Here is an 18,848-nt window from a genome sequence, read left to right as displayed (position 1 = left end):
TTCTTTTGTGCCTATACAAAGTCATATTTCAAAAAGAAAAATAAGAATGTTTGAATAATAAAAGTGATAATTTCTTGTCAAAATATTTATGAGTCCTACATAGCTTATTAGAAGGACAAACTCTTTGTCCTAGGCTAGGAGGACTTGTTGTTAAACACTACTTGTGTTAAGCCAAAAGTAGCTTCTTGTTGAAAAAAATACTTATGTTAGGCAACAAACAACTTATTATTTGAAGAATGCTCATGTTAAGCTAATAGTGAATTGTGTTTCAAATAATACTTGTATTAAGCCATAAGTGATTTGTTGTTGAAACAATACACATATAAGTAAGCCAATAATGGGTGCAAGTGGGAATAATGCTCATTTGTACTTTGTAGTAGTAGTTTATCTTGTAATCTTGACTAGTTGGTTAAGAACTAGACGTAGTTTGTGCAATAAAAAATAGAAGTAATACTTTCATCCAAAAATAAAAACTAAGATCCTTGGTCATCATCTTCTTCATCATTAGGGGAGTCTTGGCAACCACGCCATCATCCCCAACATGATTCCCTCGGTTTATTAACTTACCTCGATAGATATCCTTCCTGACATCAAATTTGCCTTTATGAATCATGATGTTGTGAATGAAGAATGTTTGGCTAATAGAGATAAAATAAATAAAAAAATAATGGTGTAGCTGTGTAAAAAGATGTTCAAATGAAAATTACATTTTGTTCAATTAGGCTATATCGAACTTAAAGAGAGAGGGAGACCAAAGTTACAAACAATTATGCACGGTTACTAACTAGTGTAACCTCCGAAAATTACAAAATAAAAGAGAAAATAAAAAACAAAAAGCAAATAACATTAATAACCTCCTTTAAACTAAATGGAAAATTATAAAATACAAACAACAAACAAACAAAAGATGTATAACAATAACAAACGTTAACATAAAACATATAACATTAATAACCCCCCTTAAATTCAAGGTGAAGAATGAAGATGAACAAAATCTAGCACATTGTGTTTAGAACGAAGACACGCAAAAACGAGCAAAGGAGAGTATTTTGGTGAGAGAATCAACCCATTGATCAAGGCTGAGAATGTAGTGGACTATAAGTTGTCTGGACAACACTTGTTCACGAACAAAAAAGACATCAATCTCAATGTTCTTAGTCTTGGAATGAAAAACGGGATTATGGGCAATAACTATATCACTTTGGTTGTCATAGAGAATAACAGGAGTAAAAAATGGAATGTGAAGTTCTTTGAGAAGTGTCTAAATCCATAAAATTTATGTAGAGCTTTAAGGACCACCAGAAAATGAGGTTAGGGCCTAGAAAAATGGAAGCACTAGAGGTAGATTTTTTGTCATCAACATCAAAAGCCCAATTTACATCACACAGAGTAGTGTAAAACCCGAGAAATTTAAATAATTAAATAAATAATTGTTTAATAAATGCAGGTAGTAGGAGCCTTTAAGGCATTCAATGTGGATTGTTATGACGTGGAAAAGTATTAGCTCAAGTGGTTGAGAGTATTGGATTGTGTAAAAGAACTTGGGTTCAAGTCTTATGTATGTCAATTAGATGTAATTTACTTAATATGTGTATTATTTTAATGATATGATTGAATGTGATTAGTGATAATGTAATCCTAAAATCATAGGAATTATCATGAAACATGAATTGGTTGAATTAGTTGTGCATTGACTTTGTAATTGAGGGGTTGTGGGTTCAAGCCTTGTTGAGAACTAGATTAACATTCTTTTTGCCAAAATTTCTTTTGGCATGGAGATGAAAAAGCAGAGTAACCAGGCTTTTGGAAGAGTGGAAGCTGAGAATAAGGGGAGCTGTTTACGTATGGTTTATTAAGTATGATATACTATGTCATTTTGGGTTCGCAGATGAACCGCGTGGCGGCGACGAACTACCGCTGGGCGGCAATATGTGCATTGCACCAGTTTGTGATGTTTCGTGCAGGAGTCCTTGCGACTTCTAGAATTTGATTGGGTGTGTATTATGTTTTGGTGATTATGATGTAGTCTAAATGGAATTGGGTGCTTGATAACACTTAAATATCATGTGGCATGAGTGACCCTGAAATTATGAGAAAAGTTAAAATGAGGGAAATTAGGAAATTAATTCCACAGTCTAATTGTTAAATTGATCTTGTCATCCTGTTTCTGTATTTTATTTCTGGGATTGTGAATGAGTTCGACCAAGGTTGAGGTGATACGAGGTGACGGAGAAACAAGAGGTATCCGCATCAGGAAGCATATGGAAAATTTCCCCAGTTTATGATACACCACTTGGCGGCGCATGATCTGCCACCATGCGATAGCTGGGATTTTCCAGTTTGATAGTGGACAGCGCATAAAATTGTGTTTTAAGTGGTTGGTCCATTGGGGTAAGGTTTGAGGAATGAAAAGGAGGCTCTTAAATTTTTGGTGATTTAGAATAAGTAAATGGAAGGACATGGGAGTATCATTTGTTGGATATGTAGTTGGGTTTTGGTGTGGAAATGGTAAAATTAAAAGAGAGAAAGGGTATTTTGAATGGGGAGTGCAGATTCTGGAAACATAGTCTCCTTAAATAGGTGTTGCTGATATTTGGTAAACATGTTATATTGGGTTGGGTATCACTCATGTTGGTATAAATGTGTTTTAAGAATATTGAAGGGAAGGTTGGTATTGCTGCTTTGTATTAGAAAACTGTGGTTTGATAATGTGATATTGGATAGAGTAAAAATTTTAATAAAATGACTAAGTCATAGTGTAGTTATAGAGTAAGCGGTAAATTGCATCAATTAGAATGTTTGGATGGTGAAAACGAGTTGTAGGTCATCAAACCATGGGAATGTGGTTAGGAAATTCGGACCAAGTTCTGATATAGTAAGGTGCTAATTGACTTCATATGTAATTTGGGTCTAAGAACAAACCACTTTTGGGTGCCAAAAACCAGTAGAAATGCGCTACTGATATAGCGCCTGGCGGCATGGGTCGGTGCGCCAGGCGATAGAACCAATGTGAGAGGTCCCTATATCGCGTGGCATCTAGCGGCAGGGGGTGTTCCGCCAGGCGATCTGCACAAGTTTCGCCTGGTGGTGCTTAGGTTGTGCCAAGCGATAGTGCTGTAGGTTTTGACTTATGTGAGTTGTTTGGACGCAATGATGTGGACTTGGATCAGGAGATGTTGTGCCATGAGCGGGTAGGTTCATGGATGGTGGTGAACACGTGATGATATGAGTGAGGAGGTTTATATCCTGTTTCTCTCGTGTGGGGATACAAGCAAGTTAGGTTCGTATGTTCTATGCTCACACTTGAGAGATGTTGCGTGTGGGGAGGTACGTAGTTGGTAGATCACGTGTGTTGGACTATAGGCAAGCATGTCCGTAGAGCAAGATTACGAGCGGGGAGGTTCGTAGAGCAAGACTATGAGCGGGGAGGTTCGTAGAGGCAGGACCACGAGCGGGTAGGTTCGTGTGAGCATCATAAATCCTGAGTCTAAGGCTAACTATTTGTGTGATTTAAGGTTGAAAAGCCTTGGGGGTTAAGGTCTTGGCCAAGAACTAACTATAAGATGGGTGTATTGCTTTTATTCTGTTATATTATAAGTTATTTTTATGTAATAAGCTCACCCTTTCTGTTTGTGATTGGCGATGATCGTGTGATTCGTTACATGGGAGCATATGATGCTACAAGTGAGGCAGTTGATGCGTAGATGCGGAGAGAGGGCTAGCTTAGGGACTATGAGCTAGAGGATTTTTACTATGTTTTCATTTGTGTTATCGAAATTTGGAACTTGTAATAACTTTATGTTGTAGTTTCATTAAACTTTTGGCACATTGGTTATTATTTTAAATTTTCCCACGTTTGGGAATAATAAAATCATGACGATTGAATTTCAATTATTTATTTATTTATTTAATTAAGTAATTTCTAGTAGGGATGTTACAAGTAGTGTGGCTGAAAGGAGATGACGAAGTAGAAACACACAAATGAAGTCCATAGGAGATGGTTTCCCTTAAGATAACGAAGAATATGTTTGTCAGCAATCTAGCGACACTCCAAAGGATGAGAAAGAAACTGACAAACCTTGTTAATAGCATAATTGATATTTGGACGTGCGATAATAGCATATTGAACAGAGCCAACAACTAAGCAATATAATGTAGAATCGAAAAATGCAGGTGAGGTAATTTTGGAAAGTTTACAATAGGAGACCATAGGTCTTGAAACAGGGTGAGCATCAATCATTATTGTTTTGTGCAACAAGTCTTAGGTATATTTGCCTTGAGTGAGAACAATAGAAGAATGAAACAGATAATTGATCTCTATGCCCACTAGTAGTTATAAAATTATTTGTTCAAAAATATACATGAGATAATCGATTGCCATTTTGGGTAATCGATTACCACTGCAAAACTTTCTTTTCGAAAACCACTAGAATAATTGATTATCTTAAGTGATAATCGATTATCCTTGGCAGTTTTAGCTAAACTCTTCATTTCTAACTCAGCTTTCGAAAATCTCTTTAAATAGAACTCAGATTTCAACTTAAAAACGACCTTTTTAAGATTCAGAGTTATTGTGTTGTGATTGCAAAGTGGTGCTCTGTGAGATTCTTAAAAATAGCTTCGAAAAGCCTAGTGTGAGTGAACGATAACTTTTTTTAAGTAAGTTCTTAGAAGATTGAGTGTTGTGTTGTTGCTAGGAAAGCTGGTCATCCTTTGTGTGACTCAGAGGGAGTTTTTGTTCATCTCTTGTGGTTGTTCAAGAGAGGTGTTTTCTAATCCTTTACTCTTTTATAATGTATTTGTAATCTGGTTATTATAATGATTGAGTTAATCTCTTTGTTTAAGAGATTAACAATTGGACGTAGGGTCTTTTTTGATCCGAACTAGTATAAATATCAGTGTTTATGTTCTTCGCTTAACTCTTTATCTATCTGCACTTGCATTTAAAGTAACTATGACTTTAAGTTAATCAGTAAAACTTTGAGAAAATTTTTTAAACATGTTAAGTTTTATAAAAATCCAATTCACCCCTCTTGATTTTTGACCACTGACTAGTCATTCCGCTGCACGATAAGTAATCATGCATGATGTTGGAGTTAAGGGATTGATTGTGAAGATAAGTGTGAAGTTGACGAGAATGAGCTTTAGTTTGAGTATAAAAATACTCGTGAATATGGTCCCAAACTTAATAAGAGTGAATGACACCAATAACACGAGATAAGACACTCTTGGTGTAACATCTCGATAGGATATTACTTAAAAAAATAAATAAAATAACAATTTATATAAATAATACCTCATTTATTAATTATCCATTTCCAAAAACACGAGAAATTTCAAGACATTAAAGTTAAATAATCTCTATAAATAGTCTTATTACTCATAATTCACTTTTACAATTAAGAAAAATCCAAAGTAATGAAAATCATAATCAAATTACATGAAAATTAAATAAAAGTCTTTATAAACAAATCCCTTGTACTATGTTCCCACTCTCTGCTACTAAGCATCTTCTAGCCCACCTGAAACATCATTTGCTCCCGGATAACAAGTTACCCGATCATCGCCACACACAAACAGATAGGGTGAGCTATGCACATAGATATAAATAAATATGAATTACACCCACCCGATAAATCACAATTATTTAATCATTTATAATAAAAACCCATTTCCCCACTCATAACATTATGAGTTCATGCATGTACACTAAATCATGGGACTTATTGTGCTTCCACGACCCTCCTCGCTCGTGGTCCCACTTACGAGTTTATCCCGCTCGTAGTCCTACTTCACGAACACTTACGCCCGTCATTCGAACTCCTCACTCGGACCCGGACACGCATACCCGTCTTTCCTACTATGAACTCCCTCGCTCATAGCATTCTCAAGTTGAGCATAGATGAACTCCCTCGCTCACTTATCCCAACGAGAGTACATGTAACTTCTCTAAGGAATATTACTTAATTAAATAAATAAATAAAGAAAGGAAAATAAAATGTCACGATATCATTGTTCCCAAACCCGTGAAACTTTAAAATATTTAAACATCGTGCCAAAAATCCAAAAGAAATTAAATCAAAATCATTACAAGTTCCAATGTTCCAATGAAAGTCATGAAAATAGAATAAAATCCCTAGCTCTAATCCTAGCTAGCCCTCACTTCGTCGCCTGAGCATCCTCAGCATCACCTGTATCAACATCTGCTCCCGTGTAACGAATCACACGATCATCGCCATACACAAAACAGAAAGGGTGAGCTGAGAAAATAAAAATAACATATATATAATATGCAAGATAAATCATACACCCATCTTATTCAACTGACTCAGTTCTTGGCCAAGACCTTAACCCCAAGGCTTTTCAGCTTTCAAATCACAGAAATGTTTAGCCTTGGACTCGGGTATATGATGCTCACACGAATCTGCTCGCTCATGGTCCTACCTCTACGAACCTCCCCGCTCGTAGTCCTGCTCTACGGACCTACCCGCCCGTAGTCCAACACATGTGATCCATCAACCACGTACCTCCTCGCACGCAACATCTCTCAAGCATGAGCACAGAACATACGAACCTACCTCGCTCGTATCCCCACGGGAGAGTAACTAGATATGAACCTCCCTGCTCATATCATCACATGTTCACCACCATCCATGAACCTACCCGCTCATGGCATAGCATCTCCTGATCCAAGTATAGCATCATTATTTAACACGCAACACATAAACAAGTCAAAGTCTGTAGGATTTTCGCCCGGCGCAGCCCTAAGCGCCACCAGGCGAAACAAGTCTAGACCACCTAGTGGTACCTTCCCACCACCAAGCGCCAACGCGCTCCCAGACCCCTTATTTCACAGACGCTGCCTGGCAAAGCACACCCTGCCGCAAGGCGCCACGCGGTGCAGGGACCTCTGGCGCTAGTCCTATCGCCTGGCGCACACACCCGTGCCGACAGGCGCTACACCAGTGACCTACATACTGTCTGATTTTCTCACACATGTCTGAGTACATGGACTTATACCACTAAACAACACCAATATACTCATGTTCTCTTATTTTTCACCCTCGAATTAGTGTATTATTGTCACACTACACATGGTCCATTACCTATGATCCACTTCCTAAGTTACTCTAGTCATAACTTGTCCTTTAGCAAACATAATGTCACATTCTCCAAAGATTTGTTTTAACTTAACACCACTATTGCTCCATCCAGCATCTCCACTACATATAATTGGTATTTCTATACAATGTTACATAATCCAATATCGTCCATCAATGCATTTAAGTCACGAGTGATACCTAAAGCTAATAGGTCATGATCAACAATTATCCAATCACACATATGCAAAGACTATGCTTCCAGAACCTGAACTTTTAAAAAAATTTACTCTTCTCCTTTTCTTTCCTTCACATTCCTACCAACACGACATACCCTAGTCATACTTTCAACCCATCACCATTCACATACTTAATTACCACAATATATTACCCTTCCAATGTTACCTATTTAATTCTGAAACCACTCACTCGCCAAGGTTCCTCCTCATTTTTCACTACCTGAAATCGCAAACAGTACCTCGCCTCACCATCGCCTGGCGGCAAGCAAAGCGCCGCCAGGCGATGTGTCAGTACCCCACATAAACCAGACTTCTTCATACCTGTGACAGATTCAGCCCATTTTTCAGTATTCATCCCTACCACTTACAGTCACCAAGACGCGACAATACATATATAATGGACTAACTTTCTGCTCTTAATTCATTTCATAAAGGTATCTCTATCTTTACTCTCTTGAGTAAACCCAATTCAATTCATGCACGAGTATATCTCAAGCTTTGCCATACCCCCAATTTTAATCGATTTCAGACCAACAAAGTGTCCAATAGAAGCTACACACATCAATTTCAGAAACCATATTAATTTCTGTACGAACAACATTGAAATCACCAAAAAGAACGCGAATAGTGTCGCACCGCCTGGCAGAAATTCATCGTCGCCAGGCAGTTCAAGCCAAAATCAAGAACATAGCCAATGTCTGATGTGCCGCCGGGCAGTAGGGGATAAGCCGCCAGGCGGTTTCTGGGAAAAATACAAAAACTTCAATAAAATAATGCAGAACAAAGTGGAAATCATGCACTTATGATCATGCAATGCACATCATTGTACTTACGAATAAAAGCACGCAGAAACAACTCCTTTTACCTGGATTCCTTGCTAAACCTGAATTGGTATGCGTTTCCCATTGTAGTACTCGCTTTCTCCTTTAGTGACCTTCTCTCTCTCACTTACTACCCTAATTATGTGCAATTAACACTAAAACGAAAATTGCTATTCCCTTTAATCTGCCGCAGCTAGGGTTTTCATGGCTCTTCATTCCCATGCCAAAATAAAAATTAGCAGAAATAAATTTCTAGTTCCTTTCCCCAACAAGATTTGAACCCACAACCCATCAATTAAATCAATTATCAAGTTAAGTGCACAACCAATTCAACCAATTCATATTTGTGATAATTCCTATAATTTTAGGATTATATTATCACATCTCACATTCAAATATATATATATATATATATATATATATATATACAAAACGCATAAATTAATTAACATACAATTGGCATATATAGGACTTGAACCTAAGTCCTCTCATACAATTAAAGTACTCTCAACCACTTGAGCTAGTACTCCTCGACGTCATAGCATTCCGCATTAAATGCCTTAAAGACTTCTATTACCCGCATTTATTAAATAATTATTTAATTAACTATTCAATTTTCTCGGGTTTTACAGTACCTCTGGTGAACTATGTAAGACCTGTGGAATTTAATTAATTAAATAATTAATTAATTAATAAATGCGGGTGGGAAAATCATTATGACATTAAATTATGAAGAGTATGACGTGGAAAAGTACTAGCTCAAATGGTTGAGAGTACTTTGGTTGTGTGAGAGGACTTGGGTTTGAGTCCTATGTATGTCAGTTTTGTGTTATTATTCGTTATTATTTTAAATATATGATAATCATGATATGAAATAATATGATAATTCGATGATGATTGTTAGCATGAAAAATGAATTGGCATGATGGTTTGATATTGATTTGGCAATTGCATGGTTATGGGTTCAAGTCTGGGAGGACTAACATTAAAGTTTATTTTTGTTAGTTTTGGCTTTGGGCTTGAATATGAAGGGGTAGAGCAAACCCTAAGTGAGTGGGCCTCCAAAGGAGGCTGGAAAGGCAGTCGTAGGATTAATTGGACATTACATCCTATTCAATGCTATTTTCGTTTTGGGATTAATCAACTAGCTTTAGGCACCCTTTAAAAAGCAAAATTAGGTTAATAGCTAAGATTTGGCAAGCTGGAAAATATACCCAGAGAGAGAGCACGAAAATCTGAGAGTTTCCAGAAACGCCAGGTGGCGCATATCGTTTTTGCCATTTCTGGGTTCCTGAAGAGGAATCGCCTGGTGGTAAACTCCCAATCGCCAGGCGACGCGTGTTGGAAAGCCCAGTTTTCTGGGTTCTGGTTGAGTTGCCCGGTGGTGGTGAATACTCGCCAGGCGACGCGAGTCACATTAGTGCGATTTTTGTGTTTTCTGGGTTTTGGGAAACTAGTTGAATGATGTTTTGGTAATAACTAGAATAAGAAATCGTCTAAGAGATGGTAGAATTGAATGGAACAGTGGAAAGATACCCTTGTAGAGTTGGAAATCTGGATTCGCTTGTCCAAATAATAAATTAATAGATATTGATCCTAAAAAGGGGAGAACGAAGGTACTTGAATGAGAATTGTGTGGTAAGGGCTGGAAAGAGATTAAGACCAGAGGTGTATGAATAGCCTTGAGTTCGTAGATTCTGAGAGGTGGGGAGTTGCCAGAATTTCATGAACCGCCTGGCGGCACAGGGTCTGCCGCCAGGCGCTGCCACAAAACCGGGGATGTGTGTGTGACTGTGGAAAGTTGTGAGGTTTTTGAGATTTTTTCGGAAAAATCTGGGTTCCCACTACATGTTTGAGGATTATAGGTGAAAGTAGTTTTGTCATGGGGTGGCGGTATTAGTAAAGATAGGGATTGATAAATAAAATAAGTTGAGGATTCTAGGATGGAGTAGGAATCTGATAATTTTAAGGGTGGTATGACTAAATTAAAACATAAGGTTGTGATGTTGAGATGGGTTACACTTGAGTCTAAATAATAGCATAAAGGATTGGATAAATTAACTTCACCAATTGGAAATTTAAGGAATGCAGAGTAAATGAATAATAAGGTTGTGAAACCTGGTGGTAGTGCTGCCATGGGTGGGGTAATTGGGAATCCTGGTAGGACAGGATGAGTGCGAATGTTGGGACTACCTTTATGGTTATAACTAGGGGGTGAAATACAATTGCGATATTACTATGATTGGAGACATTATAGGTAGCAAAATTACCAATTAGCGAGACTTTGAAATAGGGGAAATGGAGTTTAGCCATTGCAACTGGTTCTTAAACCACAACAGAATGGTTATTTTGAAAATACTGTCATGGCGCCTGGCGGTAATGTGCAAACCACCATGCAATAGTGTTAAACAGTAGGGATTGCGAGTTGGTCACGCTTGACGGAGGGGAAAAGTCCCGCCTGGCGACAGCGACAAGAACAATATCTCCTGGAGCAGCGTTCGCATGGCGGTGGTTGCAGACTTTGTGAGTTTGAGGCGCTTGGCGCTTGGCGGTACGTATCCCCTGCCAGGCGGTCTGCAAGCGGATGGCGCCTAGCAGTACGTGTCCCCCGCTAGGCGATTTGGTTGCTGTAAGTCCTAGTTACTGGACTTTGTAGGGTGATCTACTAGGCTTTTGGTGATGCCTCAAAGGTAAGATTGCTCGGTTCCTTGAGTTGAGCTTGGAACGTATCCCTTGAGTTGAGCTCGGGATAGGAGTTAAGCACGTACATTCCTCGAGTTCAGCTCAAAATGGCATCGCTCGAGTTGAGCTCGGGATGGCGGATGAACACGAGGAACCCTTGAGTTGAGCTCGGGTTGGCGAGTGTTACCGGTGTGAGTGTGCTGGTTGTGGCCAGTACGGATGGGTCCAGATAAATTGTCCTTCTCAGTGAATCGTTGACGAGTTTGGTAGTTTTGGGACATTACAGACTATGTTCGTAATTGGGAACTCCACCTAGCATTGCGATGTGTGATCCATGGCATTGGTTCCCGCACGTGCTTTGTCGGTTGTGACCGATAGATTTGGCAGCAAATTATCTTGGGAAAATCACTAGAAGTGGTAGAACACGAATGGTCTGGTTGTGGCCAGACGTTAGAGAATTGAGAAAGAGATGGTATATTGGTTCTTTGCAGAAATCATAGCTATATGATTGGTTATTTAGTGATTGTTATGATGTATGTTGATTTCATAAGCTCACCCTATCTGCTTGTGTTTGGCGATGATCGTGTACACGGTACACGTGAGCAGAGGATGTTGATGCAGGTGGAGCTGGTGACGCTTAGCTACGGAGAGGGGATATCCGGGGTGTTTAATATTTGTATTTTCTACTTTTGGAAATGAAATGTAAACTCATTTGAGACGTTTATTTTGGATTATGACATTTTGGTAATTTTGAACTTTGGTTTCCATTACATACATTTATGAAAGTTTAAATTTTCCCGCATTTTGGGAAAATGAGGTATTATTAAATGCTCTGTTATTTATTTACTTCTTTATTTTATTTATAAATCCGTAATATCCTGACGGGATGTTACTTTTGGTATCAGAGCTTTGTTTTCAAAATGATTTTTGGGGTCTAAGGGGAGTGAGCTCGTCGTGTTACGAATTGTGTGATTGATTGATTGTGTTGATTTAATATTGATTTAATAGTTAGATGTGAAATTCTGAATTAAGCTGTGTAATTTAACCAGTTGTAAAAATGTGGTGTGCTTAGGCCATGGCTAACAGGAGGAAGAGGAACACTGTTGGAGCTGACGAGATCGCTCAGGCGATTCATCGCATGGTGGATGCGATGCAGCCTATTGTAGCTCAGCCTAGAGTCGCGGTGGCACCCGTTCGCCTAGTGACGATGGAGGATTTCATGAGGCATAAGCCCTCGAAGTTCTCTGGTAAATCCACCCCTGACGAGGCAGACACATGGCTTAGAGAGTGCGAGACAATCTGTAGGGTGATAGACTGCACGAATGCGCAAAAGTTGTCATTTGTCACTTTCCTCCTAGTGGTAGATGTAGAGTATTGGTGGGTGGGCATGCAGTAGTTGATGCAGACTCTTGGAGAAGTATTTTCCGGACTCGGCGAAACATGAGAGGGAAGCTGAATTCCTCACCTTCCAGTAGGGGAACCTGACTGTGCAGGCATACACAGACATGTTGACATGTTTGAGTATTTGGCTCGATTCTATTCACCTGCAGTCACTGAGGAGTGGAGGTGCAGGAAGTATGAGGGCGGACTGAAACATGAGTTGCGCCATTTATAGTACCACTCCACATCAGGGAGTTCCCAATCTTGGTGGAGCAGGCCAAGGTGGTGGAGCAGCTAGAGACGGGACCCAGCAGTGGGACTCGACCACAGAGGACCACGCCCGATCCTCGTCAGCAGAAGAAGCCATATACCAGACCACCACCTTCTTCCAGAAAACTACAGTGTTTCAACTATGGTGGTGAGCACTTGAGGAGGGATTGTCCAAAACCCTCTGGCAGCGTTGGTGGCAGTAGTAGCACTAGTAAGTGCTATGTGTGTGATCAGATAGGACACTATGCCAGACATTGTCCTAACAAGAAACCAGTTGGAGGTGCACCAGCCAATAAACCCGTGGGAGATAGGCCCAAAGCACCAGGGCGTGTATTTGCACTGACGACTACAGAGGCGACTCAGTCAGGTAACCTGGTATAGGATACTTGTTTGTTATTTGGTAATCGTGTGGTCGTGTTATATGATTCAGGATCTACCCATTCATTCGTATTTAATGAATGCGTGAGGAAGCTCAGACTTGTGATGCACGAGCTGGGGTGCGAGTTAATAGTCCCAACACTAGAGTCAGGCGAGGTATCCACTAGTTCTATTTGTGTGGGATGCCCTATGGAGGTAGCGGGTCACAGATTCAAGGTGAATCTTATTTGTTTACCCATGGAGGGTCTAGATGTTATTCTGGGAATGGACTGGTTGTCGAGCAACCATGTGGTGATTAATTGCGGACGACGTAGAGTGGTATTTCCTGAAACAGCAGGGTTGGAGTTTATCTCTTCTAAATAGGCTGTGAAGGAGATTGAAGATGGAGCTACATGTTTCATGATAGTGGCTAATGCAAAGAAGTTGAGTACTGCAGAGAGAATCAGCAGGATTACTATGGTGGAGGAGTATGCAGATGTTTTCCCGAATGAAATTCCGGAACTGCCACCGAGCCGGGATGTGGATTTCACTATTGATCTCATCCCTGGGGCCGGTCTAGTGTCCATGGCGCCCTATCGGATGGCACCAGCCGAGTTATCTGAGCTGAAGAAGTAGATTGAAGATCTGCTTGAGAAAAAAAATTATACGCCCGAGTGCATCGCCTTGGGGGGCGCCGGTGTTACTAGTGAAGAAGAAAGATGGCAGTTCCAGATTGTGTGTCAATTACCGGTAGTTAAATAAGATAAATATAAAGAATAAGTATCCACTGCCGAGGATTGACGACCTATTAGATCAACTGAGGGGAGCTGCAGTATTCTCGAAAATCGACTTGAGGTCTGGGTACCATCAGATCCTAGTTAGGCCGGAGGATATGCAGAAGACAGCTTTTCGGTCGCGCTATGGCCACTACGAGTATGTGGTGATGCCGTTTGGGGTGACTAATGCGCCGACCATATTCATGGACTATATGAATCATATTTTCTGGCCATATTTGAATCAGTTTGTTGTAGTTTTTGTTGATGATATACTGATCTATTTTGAGAGCAGAGAAGAACACGCAGAACATCTCAGAGTGGTTTTGGGGATTCTCAGAGAGCATCAGCTGTATGGGAAGCTGTCGAAATGTGAGTTCTGGCTGGAGGAGGTACAATTCCTGGGCCATGTGATTTCATCCTAAGGGATAACAGTGGATCCGGCCAAGATCAAGACAGTGGTGAAGTGGGAGAGGCCACAAACAATGACTGAGGTGCGGAGTTTTCTGGGTTTAGCCGGATATTACAGGCGCTTTGTGGAGGGCTTCTCCAAGATGGTGAGCTCATTGACACAGCTACAGGAAGGATCAGCCTTTCTCGTGGACCGATGGGTGTGAGACTTGCTTTGAGGATATGAAGAGGAGATTGACTACTGCACCAGTGTTGGCGATCCTTCACACGACTAAAATGTTTGAGGTATATTGTGAGGTTTGAGTGGGACTTTTGAGACTGAATTGTGAGAAGGCTAAGGAGACAATTGGCGTAGGGAGAAATCCTAATCATCAAAACTTTAAGCAAAGGAAAACCAGGTTAGGGGAGTTTTCACGTTAGTTTTTATGCATGAACATGGTTTGTATAGTCTTTGATATGAATTGTCTATATTACTTTCGTGTTGTTCATGTTTTTCTGGGTTTCTGGAAGTTTTCCAGAAACCGCCAGGCGGCGCATATTGTTTTTGCCATTTATGGGTTCCTGAAGAGGTATCGCCTGGTGGTAAACTCCCAACCGCCAGGTGACGCATGTTGGAAAGCCCAATTTTCTAGGTTCTGGTTGAGTTGCCCGGTGCTGATGAATACCCGCCAGGTGACGCGAGTCACATTGGTGCGATTTTTGTGTTTTCTAGGTTCTGGGGAAATTCTGATCGGAGGAAAAAAAATAAAGGAACTGGTTGAATGATGTTTTGGTAATAACTAGAATAAGAAATCGTCTAAGAGATGGTAGAATTGAATGGAACAGTGGAAAGATACCCTTGTAGAGTTGGAAATCTAGATTCGCTTGTCCAAAGGATAAATTAATAGATATTGATCCTAAAAAGGGGAGAACGAAGGTACTTGAATGAGAATTGTGTGGTAAGGGCTGGAAAGAGATTAGGACCAGGGGTGTATGAATAGCCTTGAGTTCGTAGATTCTGAGAGGTGGGGAGTTGCCAGAATTTCATGAACCGTCTGGCGGCACAGGGTTTGCCGCCAGGCGCTGCCACAGAACCGGGGATGTGTGTGTGACTGCAGAAAGTTGTGAGGTTTTTGAGATTTTTTCGGAAAAATCTGGGTTCCCACTACATCTTTGAGGATTATAGGTGAAAGTAGTTTTGTCATGGGGTGGCAGTATTAGTAAAGATAGGGATTGATAAATAAATAAGTTGAGGATTCTAGGATGGAGTAGGAATCTAATAATTTTAAGGGTGGTATGACTAAATTAAAACAGAAGGTTATGATGTTGAGATGGGTTACACTTGAGTCTAAATAATAGCATAAAGGATTGGATAAATTAACTTCACCGATTGGAAATTTAAGGAATGCAGAGTAAATGAATAATAAGGTTATGAAACTTGGTGGTAGTGCTGCCACAAGTGGGGTAATTGGGAATCCTGGTAGGACAGGATGAGTGCGACTGTTGGGACTACCTTTACGGTTATAACTAGGGAGTGAAATACAATTGCGATATTACTATGATTGGAGACATTATAGGTAGCAAAATTACCAATTAGCGAGACTCTGAAATAGGGGAAATGGAGTTTAGCCATTGTAACTGGTTCCTAAACCAAAACAGAATGGTTATTTTGAAAATATTGTCATGGCGCCTGGCGGTAATGTGCAGACCGCCAGGCAATAGTGTTAAACAGTAGGGATTACGAGTTGGTGGTGCTTGGTGGAGGGGAAAAGTCTCCCCAGGCGATAGCGACAAGAACAGTATCTTTTGGAGCAGCGTCCACCTGGCAGTGTGGTCAGTCCCGCCAGGCGGTGGTTGCAAACTTTGTGAGTTTGAGGCGCTTGGCGCTTGGCGGTACGTATCCCCCGCTAGGCGATTTGGCTCCTGTAAGTCCTAGTTACTGGACTTTGTAGGGTGATCTACTAGGCTTTTGGTGATGCCTCAAAGGTAAGATTGTTGGGTCCCATGAGTTGACCTGGGAACGTATCCCTTTAGTTGAGCTCGGGATAGGGGTTAAGCACGTACATTCCTCGAGTTGAGCTCGGAATGGCATCCCTCGAGTTGAGCTCGGGATGGCGGATGAACACGAGGAACCCTTGAGTTGAGCTCGGGTTGGCGAGTGTTGCCGGTGTGAGTGTGCTGGTTGTGTCTAGTACGGATGGGTCCAGATAGATTGTCCTCCTCAGTGAATCGCTGACGAGTTTGGTAGTCTTGGGACATTATGGACTATGTTCGTAATTAGAAACTCCACCTAGCATTGCGATGTATGATCTGTGGCATTGGTTCCCGCACGTGCTTTGTCGGTTGTGGCCGATAGGTTTGGCAGCAAATTATCTTGGGGAAATCACTAGAAGTGGTAGAACACGAATGGTCTGGTTGTGGCCAGACGTTAGAGAATTGAGAAAGAGATGGTATATCTGTTCTTTGCAAAAATCATAGCTATATGATTGGTTATTTAATGATTGTTATGATGTGTGTTGATTTCATAAGCTCACCCTATCTGCTTGTGTTTGGCGATGATCGTGTACGCGGTACACGTGAGTAGAGGATATTGATGCAGGTGGAGCTGGTGACACTTAGCTACGGAGAGGGGATATCCGGGGTGTTTTATATTATTTGTATTTTCTACTTTTGGAAGTGAAACTTAAACTCATTTGAGACGTTTATTTTGGATTATGACATTTTGGTAATTTTGAACTTTGGTTTCCATTATATACATTGATGAAAGTTTAAATTTTCCCGCGTTTTGGGAAAATGAGGTATTATTAAATGATCTGTTATTTATTTACTTCTTTATTTTATTTATAATTCGTAATATTCTTACGGGATGTTACAAACTAAACTGTTCACATTCCGCATGCGGTCCACCCATCACGAACTCCTCGTTCGCGACTCAAACCAAGCACATCCCAAAATCCTATGGACTTAGTCCTTCAAGCCCAAACACCACAAACACAAGCACATAACTCCTATAATTTAGGTAATAGCAAGTAAACCTGCTCAAACAGCACACACAAGCATAGAATTCTCAACATTCTCGCTTAAGCCAAGGGTCTTCGCCCAAGCTAGTCTATCGGCCTCGCTTAAGCTAAACCACCTCGACTGAGCGAGTGTGAAATAGTGGCTTCACCACATCATCTCGCTTAGGCGAGCTCTTCTCGCCTGAGCGAGACCCTCATTCGCTCAAACACACAACCCCTTGCCTAGACGAAGGTTCACTAAAACGAGTGACGATTTTTGTAACGACCTCGCCTAGGCGAGCCATCCTCGTTTAAGCGAGAGATCGTGTCGCTCAACACTAAAGTGGCCGCCTGAGCGAGCCATTCGAACCAAAACCATGAACGAGCTTTTGCAACTCTCGCTTAGGCGAGAGGGACTCTCTTGGGCGAGAATTGCAGAGTTTCGTCTCTGTCCACACACACAACTCGCCAAAAGCAGACCAAAATGCAACTCACACCATACCAAACGTAAAAAAATAGCAAGCAACCTCAGAACATGTTTTATATCCATTTACCTACCAAAACTCAAGATTTATTCGTCCACAACCCTTCAATACCAAAACCCTCATCCCTAAAACATATACAACATAAAAGGGGTTTTGCACCCAACAATAACCAAACCAATTCTCACTCTCATCACACATACACGAAATTCACAGCACTTAAAATTCAATTGAGAATAACAAAACACATAATCATATCACAAAGCATAATTTATATACACATAAGGACAACTTCCCCTAACTTGGAATTCTTGATTAAAATTTGGGAAGAAAAGAGTGCTTTGCCTTAAGCCTTCTCCCAATTTAACCTCTTGTGCACCCAAGACTCACCACTCCTTAATGATGGGTTAAAGAGCTGAAATGAAAATGGGCTTAATGATAGGTTTAATTTCTATTCCATGATAATTACTTAGTGGTTTTTGAGCCTCTTGGCTGCACCTTCTGCTAGGGTTTCCTATACCCTTTCACATTCAAGCCAAAGTTGATTCTAACTAAAAATAAATAAAGTTTAATTCATGTTTATCAAGGTTTAAACCCATGACCATTCCAATGTCAAATCCATACACAACTATTCAACCAACTCATGTTTTGGTGATAATTATCACAATCCTAAGATTATATTATCACTTAACAAGCTCAAATATATTATCAAAATAATAATAACTTAAATAACACACAAATGGCATACTTAGGACTTGAACCCAAGTCCTCTCATACAATCAAGTACTCTCAACCATTTAAGCTAGCACTTTTCCACATTACCCCAAATAACATTTAATGTCATTAAAGTTCACACCTCCCACATTTATTAATTAATTAATTATTTAATTAATTAATTTCCACGGATCTTACACTTGGTAAGAGTGTACTAAAACCATGCAAGTAAGATCTGATCTTGAACCTTCCATTCTTCATAAGCAGGATTGATTGTTCCTACTACAAGAAAAATCTTAAATAAGGAACAAATTTAGTAACAAAAATAATTTGTGAGTATAGTGACCAATTTAGATACTAATTTATAAACTAAAAATTATTGGTAACTAAACTCGTTTCAAAAAATTATAATTGGTTTCTAAATTAGTAACTAAAATAGTTTTTATTATGAATTGATCTCTAAATTAGTCACTAATATTAGTTACCTAGGTTTTGACTACCAAATGATTTGGTCACTGAATTAGTCACTAATTAATTATTTATAGACCAATCTAGAAACCATTTGCTTTGGTAACCAAAACCTAAATAGCTAATGTTGGTGACTAGTTTAGAGACCAATTCATAATAAAAATTATTTTAGT

The 18,848-nt window shown here is 40.0% G+C and overlaps 1 protein-coding gene across 1 annotated transcript; it reads left to right on the top strand.

The window, feature by feature from the left end:
* The first annotated feature begins 11,917 nt into the window (after window positions 1-11,917).
* LOC114170139 lies at window positions 11,918-13,485 on the top strand. The gene is made up of 4 exons (XM_028055624.1): window positions 11,918-12,219; window positions 12,474-12,859; window positions 12,923-13,161; window positions 13,234-13,485. Exons 1-4 carry the CDS (start codon window positions 11,918-11,920, stop codon window positions 13,483-13,485), a joined length of 1,179 nt encoding a protein of 392 aa, XP_027911425.1.
* Window positions 13,486-18,848: the final 5,363 nt, after the last annotated feature.

Source organism: Vigna unguiculata, chromosome 11 (assembly GCF_004118075.2).
Source record: "Vigna unguiculata cultivar IT97K-499-35 chromosome 11, ASM411807v1, whole genome shotgun sequence".
Lineage (NCBI taxonomy): Eukaryota > Viridiplantae > Streptophyta > Magnoliopsida > Fabales > Fabaceae > Vigna > Vigna unguiculata.
This window is presented reverse-complemented; position numbering and strand designations above follow the sequence as displayed.